The sequence below is a fragment of the Panthera onca genome, chromosome C1 (assembly GCF_046562875.1).
Source record: "Panthera onca isolate mPanOnc1 chromosome C1, mPanOnc1 haplotype 2, whole genome shotgun sequence".
Lineage (NCBI taxonomy): Eukaryota > Metazoa > Chordata > Mammalia > Carnivora > Felidae > Panthera > Panthera onca.
Window position 1 is genome coordinate 221,207,766 of NC_138346.1, and position 23,563 is coordinate 221,231,328.

The 23,563-nt window shown below is 47.2% G+C and overlaps 1 protein-coding gene across 9 annotated transcripts in view; it reads left to right on the forward strand.

Annotated features, from left to right (window-relative positions):
* Positions 1-1,628: 1,628 nt before the first annotated feature.
* CC1H1orf159 (chromosome C1 C1orf159 homolog) overlaps positions 1,629-23,563 on the forward strand; it is a 35,691-nt gene continuing 13,756 nt past the window's right edge. For 2 of the 9 annotated variants that reach the window (XM_078452564.2, XM_060625036.3), the window contains exons 1-4: positions 1,633-1,993; positions 21,272-21,373; positions 21,453-21,541; positions 23,356-23,431. In XM_078452564.2, coding sequence (XP_078308690.2) covers positions 21,470-21,541; positions 23,356-23,431 — 148 coding nt within the window. In that variant the 5' untranslated portion in view covers positions 1,633-1,993; positions 21,272-21,373; positions 21,453-21,469. Of the gene's footprint in view, positions 1,994-21,271; positions 21,374-21,452; positions 21,542-23,355; positions 23,432-23,563 lie in introns of all 9 variants that reach the window. The other 7 variants (XM_060625037.3, XM_060625038.3, XM_060625039.3 and 4 more) reach the window with 7 other exon arrangements.

Here is a 23,563-nt window from a genome sequence, read left to right on the forward strand (position 1 = left end):
GGAAGGAGGTCGCATGGATGTCCCAGAGCTGGGGAGCCCCGGGTGCCAGAGTCCTGTGGCACCCACGCCCCAGTACACTTGCAACTCCTAACCCTGACCCACACTCACTTCTCACTCAGACACCCCTAGGAAGGCTGACAGGCTCCAAACCCTTTTATTAGCACACGAGAGACTCTATCTATTGAAAAGCTGTGAGTGTGCAGGATGCACACAACTGTTCTTTTTGTCCGGGGGCAGCTCAGAAGCAGAGCCTGAGACCACGCTTGTGGAAATTCCACCAGCCACGGGGTCATCCTGTTGGCACAAAGCGAACCCAGCACACTAGACACATAGATCCCATGGACTTTGGAACTCATTGTGGGGAGCAGTCACAGCCCCCTCCCCATCCATGAGTCCTTATGGCTGCAGGGTAGTCTAGTGGGAAGAGTAACCAGTCACTGGCCCCACCGGCTGGCACCTGTTTCTTTTCCATCTATTCCTATCCACAGCGAGGCGCAAGTGCAGGTGAGGCCTGGGTGCCTCCTTGTGCCTGTGCTGGGCAATGGGTGTCCTTCCTGGTTCAGGCTGAGGTCGTAGCTCTCCCGGTTCACTTACAGGTCCTTGAGGAAAACCAGTCTCAGCCCCATGGGAAAGCAGCCACTCTTTATTCATGATGACCCCCCCCCCCTTTGTCCTTTCCTGTCTGCTGTGCTCTGGAGGGCCATCAGGAAGGTATAACCATGCTGGACATACAAAGGGGAGCAGTCAGTCTTACTCCGTTTTCTCCTGGAAGCTCCTTGGCATACCCTTTCTCCAGGGGCTAGCTCTGCATGCCCGCGGGAGGATGGGGGGGGGGGGGGTTGAAAGGCCAGCCTTGGTGTGGACCAAACACTAAGATATCCTATTTAATCCCGACCCCACCCTGTGAGAAAGGCTCTGCATCACCCATGAAAGCTGACCAAGGTCTTTAAAGCAGCAAAACTGGTCTGCAAGGTAAGCCAAGAACAAAGATTCCTTTCTAGGGCTTCACATCAAGAATTCCACAAAGAGCAAACATTTCAAAGGCCTAGTCTCTCCCCAGCTCTTCACTGGGGCCAAGTGCTGGCCTCTCGTCCAGACAGCCAGGACACAGGGGTCTGAAAGGTCTTGAAGGGGCACCCCGGACCTGAGGTAGGAAGTGTAGATTTTACAGAGGGCTTATTAGGAGACACGTCTTCGCTTCCCAAAGGAGCTTTTGCTTTTCAGTGGGCTAGTCGGCTTACTCTCCAGACAAATCATAAAATGGCATTGTCCTCTGAGGATGTTCCTGTCACGTAACCTTGTCATGTGTGTAAGGTCACACCTGTTCTCATTTCCTCTCGTAAAACCGAAAGGTAGCCCTAGAATCAGCCACACGTTGGAGCTCTCTATCCCCCGCCTAAAACCGACAGTATTTGATAAACGTTGTCGCCTTGGGGACGGACTTGGCGGTCTTCATTTCCAGGCAGCCTCCGCTAAAGCGGACATGGGCCGAAGCTCCAGTTATCCAGGACTTCCTCTAGGGTAACGCGCAGACGCTGACTCCCCGCACCCGTCCCTGCTGACGCGGGGCCGCGGAACACATTACCTTTCGCGCGCCGCCACCTGCTGGCCTGCATCCCGGGGCTTCCCGGTCTCCTGGCAACGCCAAAGATGGCCGGCGCGCGAGGACTCCTGGGGAGTGTAGTTCTTCCCCTCCTTTCCACTCTGTCCATGGCTCAGCTATTAGGACCTAGGCGCCCTGGACTACACTTCCTAGGTTGCTCCACGCGCGTCTCCCACAGCCTCGCGAGAACCCTGTGCCGGAACCCATCTGGAGAGAGGGAGCTCTCGCGAGGACCGCCGGTAGTTGTAGTTTGAGGCTGAGGAGAGACTATAGAGGAGTCTACAAGGCTGAGCGGAGACTACGAAGGCGGAGAGACTACAAGTCCCAGGGGGAGAGGCGCGACCGCCTGGAGGGCGGGGGGTACGAAAGAGGAACGCGAAGGGCGCCGGGGTGAGTGATGGGCCGGGGGCGGGCGCGCGGTCTGCAGGGCCGGGGGCGGACCGGGGGCGGACCGGGGGCGGAGGCAGGGGCGCCGGGGGCGGCCTTGGGGCGCGGACGCCCGGGCCGGATGGTCTCCGACGCGGTGTGGGGCGAGGAACCCAGACAAAGGTCCGCGGGGACCCGGCTCCCCTCGGGCTACCGAACCTCCCGCAGGAGTCGTCATCTGAGAGAGACCGTCGGTAGCTGGACTCAGGCCCCCTCCCCCGCCCCCGAAGCCGCGGAGCCCCAGGAGGTCTCGCCCTCAGGACCGAACGCAGGCCGGGGTGGGTGGGGGGAGTGTGAGGCCGTCGGCTGCCCTTGGAAGCCGTGTTCACACCGGCACTCTCCCTGGAGGTTGCGGGATCTATTAGTCCGTTTATCGCCACGAAATTGTCAAGGTTGAGTCGTTATGCAGGTTTTCGAGGAGCGTGTTGCCACCGTAACAATTTGACTGATGTGTTAGTTCCGGTGTAACTTAAGAGCAGGTCACTAGGGTACATTCGGATACGGCCTTTCAAGGGTTTGAAGGAGTAGCATTTTGGCAAATGCAGCTTCGCCCAAAAACCTGTTTTCTGACAATTCTTAACGGTTTCGTTTGATTCGAAGGTGTCAACCTTGGCCCCGTTTTTCGTTTTGTGTTTTTCTTAGTATTGCTACATTATAAGGAGGATGCTGACCTAGGTCTTCAACTTTCTCGTGGTTTTTAACCTGAGGAAGGCCTGGACGGGTTCCCGTACCGGGTGGTCAGGGAGCCCGCCTGGATTACTCCCACACCCGCTCCCAGCCAGGAGCCAGTGGATAAGTAGTCTGTGTTCAGGCAGAATCTTAATGGCCACATTGTTTTCAGAAGTTCCTAGAAGGAGATAGAATCTGAATTATCCAAAAAGTTTCTTTTCCTAGCACATGCCGGCGCCCTGGTACAGTCCTCCCGGGAGCAGAGCAAACAGATGCATTGGTGGGTGATCACCTGAGTGGGCTGGTCCACAGGGACACCGCAGGACCCCAAAGGCACCTCCCAGCCCCTCGCTTACTTCTGTCCTCCAAGACAAGCTGTGACTTATCATGTGACTCATTAGAAGCATGAAGGAGTCACCACAGCGCTGAGAGTTCCGCACCTCCAAGGCGAGGGATGCCTTTGAGTGGTTTTCCCGCATGCAGACCCCAGGCGGAGGCTGCAGGGGTCCACACCCCTGTCAGGTGTGCAGAGGCCGCAGAATGGTGGGCAGTGGGTGCCACGTGGCATTCGTGGCATCGGCCACACGTGTCAACAGACCGGAATGTTTCCTTTCTATCCGGTCAAACCGTGGACGGCATTTATTTTCCATCACAGCTCGAGATGGGACTTTTAGATCGGGAAGCACGTTCCTAAGTTCTCAACGGTTCTTATCTTCCCGAGAGACGAGTTCCACATTGGCTTCCTTTGCTTGCTGAGAAGACCATCGGCAGTACCTACTCTGATTGGCGGGGAGGGGTGGGCAACGGGCCTGTGTTGTGGTTCATCAGTGCCTCAGAGCCCGAAACTGGTGACCCCCTGTCCCCACTCTCCTGTCCTGCCACAGCTGCCTGGAGGCTCGGGGAACCGAGCTGCAGTGAGCACTTGTGTGCTCCCTCTGGCTGAAGAGCCTTTTGCAGGGTCGTCCCCCCAGCCCTAACTCCTTATGGAGGGACCACAGATAACCCCACCCAGTCAGCCCTGATGCATTACTTGCCTAGGGTCACAGCGGCCTGGAGGCTTTATTTCTTCACTGAAACCGGTTCTTCTAAGGAAAAATGAGCTGTGAGAGAACATACAGTACAATTTAAATTCTCACCAAGTTTTGGGGTGCGTGGGTGGCTCAGTCAGTTGAGCATCTGACTTCTGCTCAGGTCACGATCTCCCGGTTCCGAATTCGAGCCCCATGTTGGGCTCTGTGCTGACAGCTCGGAGCCTGGAGCCTGCTTCGGGTTCTGTGTCTCCCTCTCTCTGCCCTTCCCCCGCTCGTGCTTGCTCGCTCTCTCTCTCTCTCAAAAATAAACATTAAAAACATTTTTTTAAGTAAATTAATTAATTCTCACCAAATTTTTCATTGCCACGTAGAAATATTTTTATCCAGTTACTTAACCTTTTCGCTCTGATACGATCAGGACGAATCACATCTATTCAGTCGGTTAGTGAGGTGTAATTCACATGCAGTTATTGACAGATGCACCCAGCTGTGTAACCTGCACACCGATCATGATAGAAAACATTTCTGTCATCCTGGAAAGGTCTCTCGTGTTGTGGACTGAAAGGTGTGTCCCCCAAATCCATATGTTGAAGCCCTAACTCGCAGTGTTTTGGTATTTGGACGCTGGTGGGGCCCTTGGGAGGTGGTCAGGGTTAGATGAGGGCACGAGAATGGACCCCATGGTGAGATTAGTGCCCTTAGGAGAGAAGAGAGAAATCTGGTCACAGGCACAGGGAAGGCTGTGTGACACCGAAAGAAGTTACCATCTGCAGGACGGGAAGGAGGCTGAGCCAGACACGGAATCTCTGGAATCTTCCGGCATCTTGGTGTCTTGGCTCCAGTCCCTCCGTGTTGCTGTGTCAGGACTCCTGGGATGTGCCACAGTGCGCCTATCAGTCCTGTGGTGGCACTTGGCTTAGGTGACTAAAGAGGTTATGGACATTGTGCACATCTGTGGGTGTGCTTTCCTTTCTCTTGGGAAAATCCCTGGGAGTGACACTGCTGGGTTGGGTCTACTGAGCAGAGCAGTGTTTCGGGGTGGCTTTAATTTGCATTTCCTTGAGCTTAGTGATGCTGAGCACCTTCCCACCTGCTCATTACTGCTCACACCTCTTTTCTGAAATGTCTGATCCAGTCTTTTGCCCTTTCTAAAAAATTATCAAGTTGTGAAAGTCCTTTCTATTTTCTGGATACATGGTTTGTCAGATATATATTGCAAATATCTCTCATTCTTTGGCTTGCTTATTCATCTATGAATGTTACATTTTAAAAATTAACTTTAAAAATTTTGGAGGAGTTTTAGATTTACAGAAAAGTGTTAAAGATAGCCGGTTTCCCCTACTACAGACATTTAGGTGACTGTGGTGCATTTTTCAGAACTGAGAATAGCAGTGCTCACGTTCCAGACGGCAGGTGTCACTCAGGTCCACAGCGTCCCTGTCCAGGTCCCACACTGTGCTGAGTTGTCGCAGCTCCTTTGTCCCCTCCGGGATGTGTGTCTCAGCTTCTCTTGCTTTGTCACGACCTTGACAGTTTTGAGGAGGATCGCACAGGTGTTGTGTCGAATGTCCCTCGTTTCGGGTTTATCTCTTGTGTTTTCTCATGGTCAGAAGGGTTTGTGGCTTGGGGAAAGGACACCCCAGAGGTGAGGTGGCCCTCTTGTCATATCCTATCAGGGGGTCCTGTTGGCCGGTCACCTGGTTCGGGTGGTGCCTGCCGAGCATCCCTCCTGTCTTCCTGGGCAGCAGCCACTCAGTGAGGCGGTCTCCCTGCAAGGCTGGGGACGAAGTTGTCCTCCCTCCCGGGACCGGGGGGGGGGGGGGCGGCGGGGAAGAACCGCTGTAGTATTTGGAATTCTGGAGGGAGGAGTTCTGTCTCCCCCACGTGCTCACGTTTATCAGCGGTCCCCTCCACCAGCAGGGACTCGTGGATGTGTGTCGTGTACTTGGGGTCCAGCCCCGCACTGTGTTGTTTTGCCCTGGCCGTTGGGGGCTCTTTCATTTGCTTGTTTCGGGGGCACCGCCTTACTTTGTGGCCCTGCCGGGGGCTCCGGGTTCATCTCGTCGTGTGCCCGCCTCAGCCGTAGCAACCACGTCTCCAAGGAGCCCTGGTGTCTTTTATTGGAGGACGGTGTTTAGAAGCCAGGACCTGGGGCAGTGGTGTGCGCCTTGCTGCAGCTGTCACGGCCTGAGGTCTTGGGGGCGGATGAAGTTAGATAACGTGTGCGACTGTTTGTCTATCTGTCTGTGTGTCTGATCTGTGTGTGTGTGATCTGTGTGTGTCTGTGATCTGTGTGCGTCTGTGATCTGTGTGTGCGTCTGTGATCTGTGTGTGTGTGTCTGTGATCTGGGTGTGTGCGTCTGTGATCTGTGTGTGTGTGTAACCTTCCTGTGAGAACCTGGCTCCTACAGCTGCCATCGGTTTATCTCTAGCCCCAAGGTGCACACAGAGGCAGTTTCAGAACTGCTTGCCCACATTCCACCCCGACAAGAAACAAATTTACCAAGTTGAGTGTAGCTTAAGTGTGGTTCTTTGGATCTTTAGCTTCTTAGTCAAACACCGTTTTCCAGGGGTGCTGAGGTCAGCTCCTTGTTTTGCATCCCCTTCAGTGTATTGTCATATATTTGTGACCCAGTTAGAACCATTGGTCACAGTGTGTGTTCTGTCTTGAGATCCCCAACATCGTTTGATTTGTGTACATTGAACTTTACTCTCTGTGATACATGATCCTATGGCTTTTGACAAGTCCTAGTCTTGTGTCCACTGTGGTGGTGTATTTTGCTGAGCAGAAGTTTTTAATATTGATAAAGTTTAATGTATGAATCGGTTTTCTTTTTGGTTCATGCTTTCTGCGTCCTTTCTAAAAGTCTTTGACTAACCAGGTCACCAAGATATTCCCCTATATTTTCTTCTAGAGGCTTTTTCTGGCTTCAGTTTTTACATTTAGCTTCATGATCCATTTCTTAGTTTTCATACTATGTGAGTACAGGTCCAATTTTTTTTTTAATGCTTATTTATTATTTTGAGAGAGACAGACAGACAGACATGAGCAGGGGAGGGGGCAGAGAGAGAGAGGGAGACACAGAATCTGAAGCAGGCTCCAGGCTGTGAGCTGTCAGCACAGAGCCTGATGTGGGGCTTGACTCCATGAACCGTGAGATCACGACCCGAGTCCAAGTCTGACGCTTAACCGACTGAACCACCCAGGTGCCCCTGATTTTATTTACTTTTGAGAAGAGAGAGACAGAGAATGAGCGGGGGGAGGGGTAGAGAGAGGGAGACACAGAATCTGAAGAGGCCCAGGCTGTGAGCTGTCAGCACAGAGCCCGACACGGGGCTTGAACCCACGAACCGCGAGATCATGACCTGAGCCAAAGTTGGACGCTCAACCGACTGAGCCACCCAGGTGCCCCTGTATTTTATTATTTTTTAAAAAAATAAGTTTATTTATTTATTTTGAGAGAGAGAGAGAGAGAGAGAGAGAGAATCTCAAGCAGGCTCTGCACTGTCAGCTCGAACCCGTGAACTCTGAGATCATGACCTGAGCTGAAATCAAGAGTTGGACGCTCAACCGACTGAGCCACCCAGGTGCCCCTTGGTCTTACATATTTTAAAATAAACTTATTCCCACAAACTATGTTTTTGAATCCCATTGTAAATTATATTTATTTGTCATTTTCCAAATAGTTGTTGCTAGTATATAGAAATAACAATTGATTTGTATGTTCTTAGAACATTGCTAAATTCACTTATACTAGCTTTTTTCTGTAGATTTCTTAGGATTTTCCATATAAATAGTCATGCCATCTACACAGAGACAGTTTCTTTGTTTTCTCTCCTTATTATATGGACTAGCACCAAGGATATTGGATATCTTGATTCCTTCAGTCTTTAGGGGGAATGTCCTATATTTCACTGTTAATATGTTAGCTGTAGGTTTTTTGTAGGTATCTTCTATCAGGTTGGGGGTGTTTCCTTTTATTTTTCGTTCGCTGAGAGTTTTTATTATGAATGATCCTGAAATTGTGTCAAAAGCTGGTTTTGCAGCTACTGAAAAGGTCATACGATTGTTTTTCTTCTTTAATCTGTTAAAGCATTGGATTGTAATAACCGGTGTTTGTGTGGCAAGCCAGGCTTGTGTCCCGAAAGGAGCTCATTTGGTCACGTTCTATCACCTTTTTCATGTGTTACTGTATACAGTTTGCTAATATTTTGTCAGAGTTTTTGGATTGATGTTCATGAAGGATAGTAGTCTGTACTTTTTTCTTTGTAATGTCCTTGTCTGATTTCCATCCGGGTTATGTTGGACCATCTTTGAGTCTTGCTGGCCTTATAAGTGAGCTGGGACATGTTCCCTCTTTGTTTTCTGAAGGACTTTGTGTCATATTGGTACTTCTTCCTTAAATATTTGATAGACTTCATCAGTGGAGACACTGTCTGGGTTGTTTTCTCTGGGGGAAGCTTTAAAACTGTGAATTCAGTTTATTTAATGGCTATAAGGCTATTCATATTTTCTGCTTCATCTTGTATCATTTTTGGTAATTTTTATCTTTAAATAAATGAGGCCATTTCATCTAAATTGTTGAATTTATTGACTTAAAGTTCTTTATAATACTGTCTGATTATCCTGCCATGTTTGTAGGATTTGTAGTGATTTCTCCCCTTTCATTTCCGATATAGATAATTTGCATTGATATTTTTTCTTGATTATTCTTGCTGGAGGTTTGTCAGTTTTATGTATTTATTTTTATAGAAGTGTGATTAACATACGGTGTCGTATTGGTTTCTGGCGCAAAGCGTAGTGATTCAGCAGTTCTTATGTTACTGTGTCAGCGCTCACTGCAGTCAGCGAGGTCCCCGTCCGTCCCCGCGCGGCACGTCTGCAACCTACTGACTGCATTCCCTGTGCTGTACTTCCCACCGGTGACTTACTGACCTTGTAACTGGAAGTTAATCCCCTTTATCGATCTTACCCATCCCCCACCTGCCTCCCTCTGACCACCACCAGTTTTCTATATTCAAAAGTCTGAGTTGGGGCGCCCGGGTGGCTCAGGTGGATGAGCGTCCGACTGCGGCTCGGGTCACGATCTCGCGGTTCGTGAGTTCGAGCCCCGCGTCGGGCTGTGTGAGGACAGCTCGGGGCCCGGAGCCCGCTTCGGATTCTGTGTCTGTCTCTCTGCTCCTCCCCCACGTACACTCTGTCTGTCTCAAAAATCAATAAAGCTTAAAAAAAAAGTCTGAGTTTATTTGTCTCTCTTTTCTTTTCTCTTCCACTGTTTTGTCTCTTCCATCCCACATGAGTGAAATCATACGCTATTTGTCTTTCTCTGTCTGATCGTTTCACTTAGTGTAATTTGCGCAAGCTCCATCCCTGTTGTTGCGAGTGGCTGAGCAATATTCCATTGTGCACGTTTCCCCCCTTCCTTCTCCACTCACCTGTGGAGACACTTGCGCTGCTCCCGTACCTCGGCGATTGTAATTCTTGTGATTAGTGCCGCGGTAAGCATGGGGCGCGTGCACCTTTTTGAATTGGTGTTTTTGTTTTCTTTGGGCAAATACCCGGAGTGGATTTACTAGGTCATATGGTCGTTCTACTTTTAGTCGTTTGAGGAACCTCCGTACGGTTTTCCACAATTGCCGCACCAATTCGCGTTCCTGCCAGGAGTACGCCAGGGTTCCTCTGTCTCCGTATCCTCACCAGCACTTGTTATTTCTTGTCTTTTCTGTTGTAGCCGTTCTGACAGATGTAGGACGATCTCTCATGGCGGCTTTGATTTGCACTTCCTGATAATTAGTGATGTGGATGTTTTCACAGATCCAAGTTTTGATTTTACTTCTTGTTTCTAATTTTTGCCCATTTTCTATTTCATTAATTTCTACTCTTATTTTTATTATTTCCTTTCTCTTACCTAACATGGGTTTAATTGGATCTTTTTCATCTTCTTAAGATGGAAGCATAGATCAATTATTTTACATGTGCCTTCTTTTCTTTTTTTTTTTTTTAAATTTTTTTCAACGTTTTTTATTTATTTTTGGGACAGAGAGAGACAGAGCATGAACGGGGGAGGGGCAGAGAGAGAGGGAGACACAGAATCGGAAACAGGCTCCAGGCTCCGAGCCATCAGCCCAGAGCCTGACGCGGGGCTCGAACTCACGGACCGCGAGATCGTGACCTGGCTGAAGTCGGACGCTTAACCGACTGCGCCACCCAGGCGCCCCTGTGCCTTCTTTTCTTACATAGATATTTAAAGTATAAATTTCCCTCTAAGCATAGCTTTAGCTCCTTACACAAAATCTGATATGCTACACTTCATGATCTTTCTGTTAAAATGGGTTTTTATTATTTATTTATTTATTTATTTATTTATTTGAGAGAGAACAAGTGGCGGAGGGGCAGAGAGGTGGGGTAGAGGATCCAAAGCAGGCTCTGTGCTGACAGCAGAGAACCTGATGCGGGGCTTGAACTTACAAACCGTGAGATCATGACCTGAGCCAAAGTCAGACGCTTCACCAACTGAGCCGCTCAGGCTCCCCCCTTTCTGTTGAAATGTTTTGAAATTACCTTTGTTTCATCCGTGACTGGCTTAGAAGTCTATTGTTTAATTTCCAAATATTTGGAGATTTTCTGAATATCTTTTGTTATTGATTTTTAATATAATTCCATTGTAGTCAGAGACTATGCTCTATGATTTTGATCCTTTGAAATTCATTGGTATTTGTTTATGGTTTAGCATGTGATCTCTTAGTAAATATTCTGTTTGCACTTAAGAAGAATGTGTATTCCATTTTTGTGGAGTGTCATGTTCTACAATTGTGAGTTGAGTTAGTTGAGAATTTTACCCAAATCTTTTATATCCTTACTAATTTTGTTTTCTACTTAATCAGTTATTCAAAGAGGGATGTTAAAGTCTTCAACCCTGGTTGTAGATTTGTCTTTTTCCTTTTCACTCTGCCACCTTATTCTTTATGTATTTAGAAGCCTTCTATTAAGTGCATACGTACTTGAAATCGACTTATCTTCTTGGGGCACCTGGGTGGCTCAGTTTTTTTTTTAACGTTTATTCATTTTTGAGACAGACAGAGAGAGAGCGAGAGAGAGAGTATGAGCAGGGGAGGGGCAGAGAGAGAGAGAGGAGAAGACACAGTATCCGAAGCAGGCTCCAGGCTCTGAGCTGTCAGCACAGAGCCCAACATGGGCTGGAACTCACGAACCATGAAATCATGACCTGAGCTGAAGTCAGACCCTTAACCGACTGAGCCACCCAGGTGCCCCTCCTTTCAAGATTTTTAAAGTTAATCTTTCGTTTCCAGTAATTTGAAAATGATGTGTCTAAGTGTGGCTTTATTATATTTGTCCCATCTATGTCTTCCACCAAATTTGGAAAGGTTTTAGTCATTGTTTCTTCACATATTTCTTCTGCTCCACTATGTGTCTCTTCTCTTCTTCTGGAACGTAGAATTACCCATGTGTTAGATGTTTCATACAGTTGGATTGGCCCCTATACCCTTCTTGGCGCTCTTCATGGTTTTCTCCCAGTCATTTCTCTTTTTTTCCTTCAGACTATGATTTCTATCAATCTTTGATGTTACCAAGGATTTCCTGTCACTCCCATTCTACTAAGCTGTTCAGTAAAGTTTTTATTTCAGATGCTATATTTTTCAGTTCTAAAATTTCCATTTTGCTCATTAAAAGTGTGTGTGTGTGTGTGTACATATACATATATATCTTCTATTTCTTTGCTGGGATTTTCTATATTTTTATTCATTTTGAGTGTATTTTCCTTTATCTCATTGGATATAATTATTAAGTCTGCTTTAAAGTGTTTGATCAATACCGGGGTCATAATATAATTAGTATCTGTTGTGTGTCTTTTCCCTTGAGAATGGCTCATATTATTGTGGTTCTTCATATGCTTGATAATTTTGGATCGTATCCTATATACTGCAAATGTTATGTTGTGGAGACTCTGGATTTGATTATATTCCTCTGAAGAGAGTTAATGTTTTTGCCTAAGCATGCAACTACTTTCATTAGATTCAAAATGCAAACTCTGTCACACCTGTGATAAGTTCTGGCTCAGATCTCAATTCAGATGGCTTCTCAGCCCGGACTGCACACAGACAGTTCAAGACTTGGCTGGAAATCTGAGCAGAGTTTATACACAGAATCCCTCTTTCTCAGATTTCTCCTCTCACTCTTAAGCAGCACTGGTTGCCCAGCTCCTTCTCCTGGTTTCTCTAACGAGAAAGATAGTGGGCTTTCTGTCAGAGTTTTCATCACCTAATACCACCACTGTGATGACTGTGCTGCCCTCAGGGTAAAGACACGAAAACAGGAAATGCATTCTGTTCGGGCTACTTCCTTTAAGTTTAAACTGCCCTCAAAATCTGCCTGTTTTTGTTCAGAGCCTTCAGGTAGCTGTTTTTGTCCAGGATGCGTAATTACCAGTGGGAGAGTCATTTTGTTAGAAGCCAATTCTTCATACTGGAAATAGAACTGCATGGCTTTTGTATTCAGAAACCAAAGCAACTTTAGTTTCCAAATGGGGGGCACAGGTGTCGTTTCCTAAGCACTACAGCTGTCAACAACAGAACACTTGCAGGGAACTGCTGTGCCCCTAGAATATCATCTTCACTGGGCAGGAATTAGATAAAGACAGGCTTCGTGTGGGCCTCAGGACAGTAAACTAAGGATGCATGCTAAAAGACACTCCTATGGGATAAGAATATGAATCTAATTGCAAAGAGATAAATTTGAGATGATAAGTTGCACTTACCTTACTTTAATAGCCCCTTTCATCTTTAGAGCATTCTTGAAAGAACAACCAAATTAATAAATAATATTCTGACATTAAGTCTCCTATGAAGTGTTATTTTACGTCCTTAGAGACTGTATGTGAAGCCAGGGCTGGCCTTTCATGCCATATTGGTTTGAGAAGTATCAAGAAGTCTCTTTTTGTTGGGGTGTCTGGGTGGCTTAGTCGGTTAAGCATCTGACTTCAGTTCAGGTCATGATCTCACGGTCCAGGAGTTCGAGCTCTGCATCCGGCTCTGTGCTGACATCTCAGAGCCTTGAGCCTGCTTCAGATTCTGTGTCTCCCTCTCTCTCTGCCCCTCCCCTGCTTGCACTCTGTCTCTCTCAAAAATAAATAAACATTAAAAAAAAGTCTCTTTTTGCTGTAGATCCTGGTTCTCCAAGGGACATGAATCTGTTCACTATCTAACAACAGCAAGAACAATGCTTATATAGCACTGACTGTGTGCCAAGCACCACTCTGAGTGATTTACATACAAGAACTCATTTTACCCTCTCAACAGTGCCTATTATCAACCTGTTTTAAAGAGGACAAAACAGGTTTACAGCAGATCCCACAGCAAGTACAGGCAGGGTAAGGAATGGGCCTGGCCTCTAGCTCTAGAACCTCTACTCACCGACCATACTAAACTAGCATCTGAGAGTTTTTCAGCTGGAGCCAATGAATATGGCTTGTTTTACAACGTTGAACAAATAATATGTTTTACACATCTGCCCAAGTATGATGCAGTTCTACAGAAATTCTCAATTTAACAAGTGAAAGTACCCAAAATTAAAAAATATATGTAATACATCTTTAACTATTATTTAAAGACTATTAACTGAAGTAAAAATAATAACAGTCTGTTGTAGAATTTTCTCACATATGTAGAAGTAAAAGACATGCCAACAAGAGCTCTAGGAGTAGGAGGTGGTCTGGGGCCTGCTGTAAAGGTTCTCACATTGCTCATGAAGTACAAGAGTATTTTTTTTTTAACGTTTATTTATTTTTGAGACAGAGAGAGACAGAGCATGAACAGGGGAAGGGCAGAGAGAGAGGGAGACACAGAACTTGAAGCAGGCTCCAGGCTCTGAGCTGTCAGCACAGAGCCCGACGCGGGGCCCGAACTCACAGACCGTGAGATCATGACCTGAGCTGAAGTCGGACGCTTAACCGACTGAGCCACCCAGGCGCCCCCAAGAGTATTTTTTAGACCACATAGACAATGATGAGTTTGATATGCATATTTAGTCTGTAGAGGAACCACTAAAAAATAGCATGAAAAGGGAGAATTAAAAAATCAGTAGAGGAAATAAAATGGACTTTAAAAAACTTGATTCACCCCCCCCCCCCCAGAAAAAGGGAGGAAGGACAGAGAACAGAGGGGAAATACAGAATTCAAACATTAAGGTGGTAGATTTAAACTAAAATACTCTAATAACTGCATTAAATGTAAATGGATTAAATACTCCAAATAAAAAGTAGAGATTAGCATTTCTAATCATCAGGGAAAATGCTACTTTGCATCCATGAGGATGGCTATTATAAAAAAACAGAAATAACAAATGTTGACTAATTTTTTTAATTAGTCAAAATTTTTAATTTTTGAGAGAGCGAGAGAGAGAGAGAGTGAGAGAGAGCATGCGGGTGGGAGAGGGAGACACAGAATCCGAAGCAGGCTCCAGTCTCCGAGCTGTCAGCACAGAGCCCAACGTGGGGCTCGGACCCATGAAATGTGAGATCATGACTGGAGCCCAAGTCGGACGCTTAACTGACTGAGCCACCCAGGCACCCCCTAACCCCAATTTTTTTTTTAATCTTGAAAGCAGAGAGAAGCAACATATCACATATAGTATAGCATTGCAAAGACTGAATCAGGGAACATGGAGGCCAGGGTCAAGTGGTATTGCACCCTAAAATACTAAAAAGAAAGAACTGTCAACACAGAATTCTGTACCCTCCGAGACTGAATGTGAAATGAAAGCATTTTCAGAGAAAGGAAAACTGATAGAATTTGTTGCTATCAAATGTGTACTGCTAAAAATGCCGGGGAGGTGTTTGTAGACTGAAGGTAAATACCAAAGTGAAATTCAGATCTTACGAGTGAGTGATGAACATCAAGAATGGTAAATATCTGGGGGAAATGTTTTCTTTCAAGTACGTATTTTAATTAATTAATTTATTTTTAATGTTTATTATTGAGAGCACAAGAGTGTGCAAGTGGAGGAGGGGCAGAGGGAAGGGGACAGAGGATCCGAAGCAGGATCCGTGCTGATGGCAGCGAGCCCGATGTGGGACTCGAACTCACGAACCTCGAGCTCGTGACCTGAGCCAAAGTCGGATATTCAGCCAACTGAGCCAGCCAGGCACCCCTCAAGTACATATTTTTAAAAAAATTAAAACATCTCTTGTGTTTGCAATGTATGCAGATGTCATAGGTGTGACAGTCGTAGCACAAAGAATAGTAAAGGATACACGAACCTTTAGAGTTGCAAAGTTTCTAGATTTTTTAAAAAGTTTATTTATTTTAAGAGAGAGAGTGTAGGGGAGGGGCAGAGAGACAGGGAGAGAGAGAATCCCAAGCAGGTTCCATGCTGTCATCCCAGAGCCTGATGCAGGGCTCAATCTCATGAACTGTGAGATCGTGACCTGAGTGAAAATCAAGAGTCCTGTGCTTAATTGACTGAGCCCCTTAGGCACTCTGCAGTGTCTACATTAAAAAAAAAATTTTTTATGTTTTATTTATTTTTGAGAGAGACAGAGAGAGACAGAGTGCGAGCGGGGGAAGGGCAGAGAGAGAGGAGACACAGAATCTGAAGCAGGCTCCGGGCTCCAAGCTGACAGCACAGAGCCCGAGGCGGGGCTCGAACCCATGAACTGTGTGATCATGCCCTGAGCCAAAGTCGATGCTTAACTGACTGAGCCACCCAGGCACCCCTGCAGCGTCTACATTTTAGTAGAAGTGGTGCCATATTCTAATTCGGCTGTGAAAAAGTAAGGATTGTATGTTGCAGTCTCTATAGCAACAGCTATAAAAATACGCAAAGAAGTATAACCAAAGAACCAAAAGATAAACTGAAAGAGAATTTTTTAAATATTCAAATAATATAAAAGAAAGCAGGAAAGAGAGAACAGAGGAATAAAACACCATAGAGACCAAAAGAAAACAAAATGGTAGCCATAGTGTCTTTATACATTTTTCAAAGCCCACATATACATCAAGAGTGACGATAAGGGTGTTTGGGTGGCTGAGTTGATTGAACGTCTGACTTTTGATTTTGGCTTGGGTCCTGACCTCACGGTCTGTGAGTTTGAGCTCCGGGTTGGGTTTTGTGCTCTGTGCTCTGACAGCACAGAGCCTGCTTGGGATTCTCTCTCCTTCTCTCTGCTCCTCCCCCATTCACACGTGCACACGTGCACACACACTCTCTATCAAACTAAATAAACCTATCAGTATAGGTTCATTGATTATACCAAATGTACAGGATGTTGATAGTGGAGGAGGTTCTGCTTCTGTTGTGGGGGACTATGGGAACTTGCTTACTTCCTGCTCAATTTTGCTGTGAACCTAAAACTGCTCTAAAAATATTTTGTATATTAAAACAAAATAGAGGGACAAGTAGAAAACAAACAATAAAATGGTAGACCTAAATCTAACAATAGTGATAATTACATTAAGTGTTAATGGACTGAACTCTCCAATTAAAAGGTAGAGATTGGGGCACTTGGATGGCTCAGTCGGTTTAGCGTCTGACTTCAGCTCAGGTCATGATCTCACAGTTCGTGAGTTCTAGCCCCGCGTTGGGCTCTGTGCTGACAGCTTAGAGCCTGGAGCCTGCTTCGAATCTCTCTCTGTTCCCCCCCTGCTCATGCTCTGTCTCTCTGTCTCTCTGTCTCTCTCTCTCTCTCTCTCCCCTTCAAAAATAAATAAAAACATTAAAAAAAAAAAAGATAGAGATTGCCACAATGGATACATAAGCAAGACCTACTACATACTGTATATAGGAGATTCACTTTAAATATTAAAAAACACAGGTTGAAGATAAGATATATAGATGCAAAATATATCTATAGATCTAAAAATCCATCTATGTTGCAAACAGTGAATATCAGACTGTATTGGCTGCATTTATATCAGATAAAATAGATTCCAGTATATTGAGTATTACCAAAGATAAAGGGGAAATATCTGATAATAAAAGGGTCATTTCTTCAAGAAGACCTATCAATTTATGAATGTGCCTAATAACAGAGCCTCACAATAAATGAAGCAAAATTGACAGAGTTAAAAGGAGAAATAGATAATTCCATGATTATAATAAGAGAGTTTAACATCTCTTTCTGTCACCAATTATTAGAATAAAACAGCAAAAGAAATTAGTAAAGACATAGAGGATCTGAACACTACGCTCAGGCATCTTGACCTAATTGATATTTGTAGAAAGCTATACTCATCAAAAGCACGATACAGATTCCTACTAAGTGCACAATGTATATTCTCTAACATAGACCAATTGCTGTGCCCTAAAACAAGTTTCAAAAAAAAACTAAAGAAGTAAAGCTGTATTTATTTGCAGATGACATGATTGTTTATGTAGAATAATCTAAGGAATCTACAAAAAGTGCGAGAACTATCAAATGAATTTAGTAAGATTTCAGAAAGCAAGGCAAATGCACAGATTTTAATTGTATTTTTATGTACTAGCAGCAAACTATTAAAAAGTGAAATTAGAAATTCAATTCTATTTACAATAATACCAAAAAATAAAATATTTAGCAAGAAGTTTGACAAGCTCACTTATTAAGTAGTCTGAGCTCATGTATAGGACTGGCTTATTCAGAACCCACTTATGCCCAGGACCACCTCTTCACTGCAAACTACAGAATGTTGCCGAGATAGCTTAAAAGAAAATGTGAAGAAATAAATGGAGGGTGATAGCACCTTCATAGATCAGAAGACTCATTATTGTTAAAATGTCCATTATTCTAGCCAAAATGCCACCAGGCTCTTTTACAGAAATTAACAAGGTGATTTCGAAAATACAGAAATGCATATGACCTGGACCTGACAGAGCAAAGCTTATGCTACTGGTTTACAAGCTTTCAGGAAAGCTTCAGTAATCGAGACTGTGGTGTTGGTGAAGGACAGACACATAGATGCATGGGGCAGAGTAGAGTCCAGATGTAGACCCATACATACACACTCAGTTGATTTTCAACAAAGATGCCATGATGGAAGATGCCAGAAGGAAAGTCTTTTTACATTTTTTATTAAAAAAAATTTTTTTAATGTATGTTTTTGAGAGAGAGACAGAGAAAAATAGAGTGTGAGCAGGGGAGGGGCAGAGAGAGAGAGAGAGAGAGAGAGAGAAAGAGGGAGACAGAGAATCCAAAGCAGGCTCCAGGGTCTGAGCTGTCAGCACAGAGCCCGATGCAGGGCTTGAACCCATAAACTGAGAGATGATAACCTGAGCTGAAGTTGAATGCTCAACCAACTGAGCCACCCAGGTGTTCAGTTTTATTTTTTTATTTTAGAGAGAGAGTGCACATGAGTGGGGGAGAGGGCAGAGAGAGAGAATCTTAAGCAGGGCTCAATCCCACGACCTTGGGATCCTGACCTGAGCTGAAATCAAGAGTCGAATGTTCAACTGACTGAGCCACCCAGGTGCCCCAAGAAGGAAAATATTAAAAAAAAAAAAAAAATCCCAGAGACAGGTAGGCTGTTTTAATTTAATTTTAATTTTTTAAATTAATTAATTTATTTAGAGAGAGAGAGAGAGGGAGGGAGGGAGAGAATGAGTGGGTGAGGGGCAGAGAGAGAGGGAGAGAGAGAATCCCAAGGATGCTCCAAACTTCAGTGTGGAGCCCAGTGCGCGGCTCAGTCCCACAAACTGAGATCATGACCTGACCCCAAATCAAGAGTCAGATTCTCAACCAACTGAGCCACCCAGCCACCCCCACAAAGGATAATCTTTTTATCAAACAGTGCTATAGACCCTGGACACACATCTGAGAAAAATGAACCTTGATCTTTGCTTCCAGCCATACACAAAAGTAACTCAAAGTGTAAAACCTAAAACTCTAGAACTTCTAGAATAAAACACAGGAATGACCCTCGGGTCAAGGCAGAGATTAACCTTAGGACACAAAAAGCAAGAAATGTGAAAGAAAAAATGGATGCATTGGATTTTATCAAAGTGAAAACATTTGTTCTTCTAGATCCCATGTGAAAATGAAAAGTCAAGCCTCAGATGGGAGAAAATACTTGCAATATACTTACATCTGAAATACACATATCTGACAAAGAGCGTGTGAAGAGCTATTATGACTCAGTGATAGAAGGACAGCCAGTTAAACAAAATGGACGAATGATCGAAGAAGACATATGAGGGTGAGGAACCATCATTAGTGACCAGAGAAATGCAAGTTAAAGCAACAGTGAAATGCTCACGGCACAGCCACTGACACGATGCCCACTGTTGGCAAGAATGTGGAGCCGAAGAGCCCTCATACCCTGCTGGTGGGAGCGCACGCGGTACCGCGGAAGACAGATCGGCAGGTTACACTTCCCTTGACCCCGTTGCTGCAGTACTGAGTGCTTACCCGAGAAATTAAAGCAAATGTCCACGCAAAGATATGTATAAAAATGTCCACAGTAGCTTTATTCACAGCCACTAAAATCCAGAAACAGTCCAGGTGAACATCAGCAGGTGGTTGGGTAAAGGCAACGTTGCGTATCATTCAGCCATAAAAGGAACGAGGTACAGATGAATCTAAAGATTATTATTTCAAATGGAAGGAGCCAGGCACACAAGTGTACACACTGTGTTCATTTACGTAGAATTCTAGAAAATGCAGGCCGATGCAGTGACAAAGGCCAGCCCCGTGGGTGCATGGAGCCAGGGTTGAGGGAAGGACGGCAGAGGGGCTCAGGCGTCGTCTGTGGGTGGCAGAGACGCCCTGCACAGCGTGTCCGAACTCACCGAGTTGTGTGCTCTGCATGGATGCGGTTTATTGTATGTGAATTATACCCTAAGAGGTTGACTGACTAGCAGATGATGGTGTTGGTTAAAATATGTACTTCTGATTCCTGAATTGAAAGGGTGTTTTGTGACTTAGTATGACCCTGGGGTTGCCTCTTAACCACAGATTGAGCTGAAGGTCCCATGACATTTAGGGTTTCCACAAGGCACGGAGAGATAGATGGCCTCTGCTGAGCCAACCTTACATGGGCAAAAATGGAAAAGATGTGATCACACCCTGTAGATGAGGGTCAGTGTGTCTGTGACATCAGCAGTTGCTGTCCTAGAAAGAAGGTGCATTTCGAATAAAGCGTGCATTTTGGATGGATGGCATGAATGAGGGGCAGCAAGGGGGCTCTTAACAAGGCCTGATAGTTGTTTCTGCCTGTGTAGGGCTTCTAGCATGAAGCGGATAACAGGACGGAGCCCCGCCCTTGTTCCTATACCGCCCTCCTGCATGTGTCATCCTGCCTTCACCCTCCCTCCCCGCCGAGCTCGGAACCCTGGGGCCCACAGTGCAAGGGGCCTGTCAACCATCCTCGGCAGTGGGGCTCTTCCCCAGGACCCCCAGCCAGGAGCTCGCCCACCGCCTGGTCTCGATGGGCCCTCGGCTGGCTGAGGGGGTGGTTTCTCATTCCCCGGCTCCAAATGTGTTCCTTGCCGACCCACCTTGCCGCTGTGGAAGCTTCATCTCCAGGAACCTGAACAGGTTCCCTGAATAAGCAGCTCTTTCTGTCAAGTCGAAAGTCCTTTTATTTTTTAAAAAAACCTTTTTTTAATGTTTTATTTATTTTTGACAGAGAGAGACAGACAGAGCATGAGCGGGGGAGGGGCAGAGAGAGAGGGAAACACAGAATCCGAAGCAGGCTCTAGGCTCCGAGCTGTCAACACAGAGCCCGATGCAGGGCTCGAACCCACGAACCGTGAGATCATGACCTGAGCCGAAGTCGGACGCTCAACCGACTGAGCCACCCAGGCACCCCGTAAAAAGCCCTTTTAGAGTTGACTTTTCTATGTCCAAATATTTAGCCAGCTGTGTTTTGGACAGATTATAATTATGGTTACCACCTTGTAAGTTAACAAAAATTTGTTCAAAACTGAAACAATTCACTGCAGGGGTTGTGCGGGTTAGTGGGTTTTCTCTGACCACATTGGAAGTGTGGCAGTGTAAGCACATCTCACGGGCTGTGGAGTTTTGAATTTGCTAGTGTCAGGAAACTTACCTGCTGCGTGGGGCCCCATCAGCCATCAGAAGTCCTCTGCTCTGGAGTTGTCCTCAGTTGTGGTTTTAGGTAGCACTTTTATCACCCAAGCTGACATCTTTCCTGCAGTTTCATGACAAGAACAGGGTGAGTAGCAGAAAATTAGAAGACTGCAGGTCCCTAACTGGCCCGTGCTGGCCCCAGAGGCACCTCGCTGCCCAGGTGTTCTGTGTCTTGGTGAAAATGGTTGAGTTGGGGTTTCCCTAGGACAGAACAAGATGGCAGATGGACAACATCCATCTGAGCTCATGAGTAGGACCGGCTGGTCCAGAACCCCCTTGTGCTTAGTCCTTTCAGGAGGCAGTGAATGGCTGAAGGCTTTGGAGGAAGCAGTGAGTCTATCCAGCTCCAGCTCCAGACGGACTGAGCACAGCCCCTCCAGTCCCCCAGCTCCGGGGGCTCCTTGTGGTGAGTCCGGTCGACCTGGGAACAACGGGCCTCAACTGTGTGCCTTGGTTTGCAGGCCCGGGACCAGGGATCTGCGGCTTCTTAGCAACCCCACCCTGCCCCCTGAGCACTGGGCGACAGGCTCTGGATGTCTGCAGCTCCCATCCCAGAAGGCCAGGTAAGGGTCCTGCACCTCGGCCCCCACGGTGCCCCAGAAGGAGGTGCCTGCACCCACACAGTGCCCCTGTCTGTTGCAGACCCTGCGCTCTGGGACATGGAGCTCCAGCGCGCTGTCCTTCTGGCGGGTCTCCTGGTGGAAGTTGCTAGCAAATCCTCAGAAAGTGTGGTAGGTGACGCGTCACGGGGCAGCATGGGTGCCAGGAAGTACAGTCTTCCCAGTTGTTTGCCCAGAGGGGCCTCACCCTTCGACCTTTGGGGGTCACCCTTGCCCTGGCCCCAGAGACACTGACTGTGCCCTCTGTCGCGGTCAGGGAGGCCTGTGCCACGTGGAGGTCAGCAAACACATGCCCCCAACTGTCACCTGTTCTGTTATGTCCCCTAGAACTTCCTTTCTGTCTCTGCCAGACTGAACCTGCTGCTGTAGCTGAAATAGGGTCTCTACACAGCTGCCCCCCACTGGCCCTGAATGGAGCCTGCGGGCTCTCTGCCCGACAGCGGGGTGGTTGGAGACTGCTTACTCCAGGCAAGCAGTGGCATAAGGCAGGATCTGCCCCAGGCTTCCTGTGACCAGGTGCCCTGGCTCTCCCAAGCCACACATCATCCAGGCCGGGTGGGGCCTTCCACCACTCTGCCTCTGCTAGGGTTGGGTGGAATGGGATGGCTGGGGTGTCCCTCGTGGGCTGGGCCTCAGCTGTGAACCGGCCTTCGACACTTCCTGTGGTGGTGTGGGTACTCCGTGCCATTCCTTAGACACCTTACTGTTCACTGTGGTCTTGTCGCAAGAAACAAAAGCTCAGCTACGATAAACACACTGCGCCGAGCTCCCCTTGGAAACCCCTCAAGTCCGGTCCCGTAAACGCCAGCGCTTGGCATGTCTGTCCCCCGCGTGGTGCACTCCTGCGTGCTCACCCAGCGGGTGTGAGGTCATACCCCACAGCCTGCCCTGGTCTGGGCACTTCCTCTTCGAGGGTCAAGCTGAAAACCCCCGGTGGAAGGCATCCGTAGCATTTCTGAGAACATCGGTGGACCAACCAGGACCCAGGGGGTGACTATTTTGTTGGGAGTGAGGGGCAGACACACCTCACCAGGGAGGCCAGGGCCGCCTGGGTTTATCTTCATATCTTATTATAGCCTAGAAAAACGCGTGTGTCCTTTTTTCATGAAGGAGTCCACATGTGGCCCTGCAGTAGGGTTTGGCACCTCTGTCGTCTGGCAGGTGGCGAATAGCCAGGCACACCTCATTTTATTGCGCTGTGCAGATACTGCATTTTTCCAGATTGAAGGTTCGCGGCCACCCTGCGTTGAGCGAGTCTGTGGGTGCCACGTTTCCACCAGCATCTGCTCACAACATGTCTCTGTGCCACATTTTGGTGATTCCCACACAATATGTCGACTCTTTCATTACTATCACATTTGTTACGGTGACTTGTGATCAGTGATTATGACCCGCTGAAAGTTCGGGTGACGGCCAGCATTTTGCAGCAGTAAAGCAGTTTTAATCAAGGCACGTACATTGTGTTTTAGACACGACGCGACTGCACGCCTAATGGACTATAGTGTAAACGTAACTTGTACACATACCTGAAACCAGAAAATTCACTTGACGCGCTTTATTGTGGTCTGGAACTGAATCCGCAGTACCTCTGAGTAAAGCCTGTCAATCATTTCTTGGACTGAAGTGCCCCACCGCGTATCCGCCCGTGGTCCGCGGGGCGATCGGCAGCAGCTCCGCCCCAGACCCGAGACCCACCTGGAGAAAGGGCCACGGCCCCCACCACCTCCCAGGCGAGGCCTTGGGTGGTCAGCCGGGCAGGCAGTGGAGGGAAGCGACTCCATAAACCTGGGTCCCGGAAGTGTTCCCAGGACCGCTCCCTGCCCCTCCTCGCTGCCCCAGGCCAGGGCCATTCCCAGCCCGGCCTGCTTGTCCTGCCCGAGCGTCCGGCTGTGGGGTCTGGCAGCTCACCACCATCTCCCCTCTAGGGCCAGCAGCCTGAATGTTGTGTGGACTTGGTGGATGTCAACACCACCTGCCAGAGCACAAGCCCGTGTGGCCCAGGTAAGCTGCTTTGGCATGAGCCAACCCTGACCGGCCATCACCAGCGTGGTGACGAGGACAGCGCTCATGTGAACTCTGCTGAGCTCACCGCACCTGGTGTGAGCAGGAGGGCACACGGCCCCTCAGGAAGGA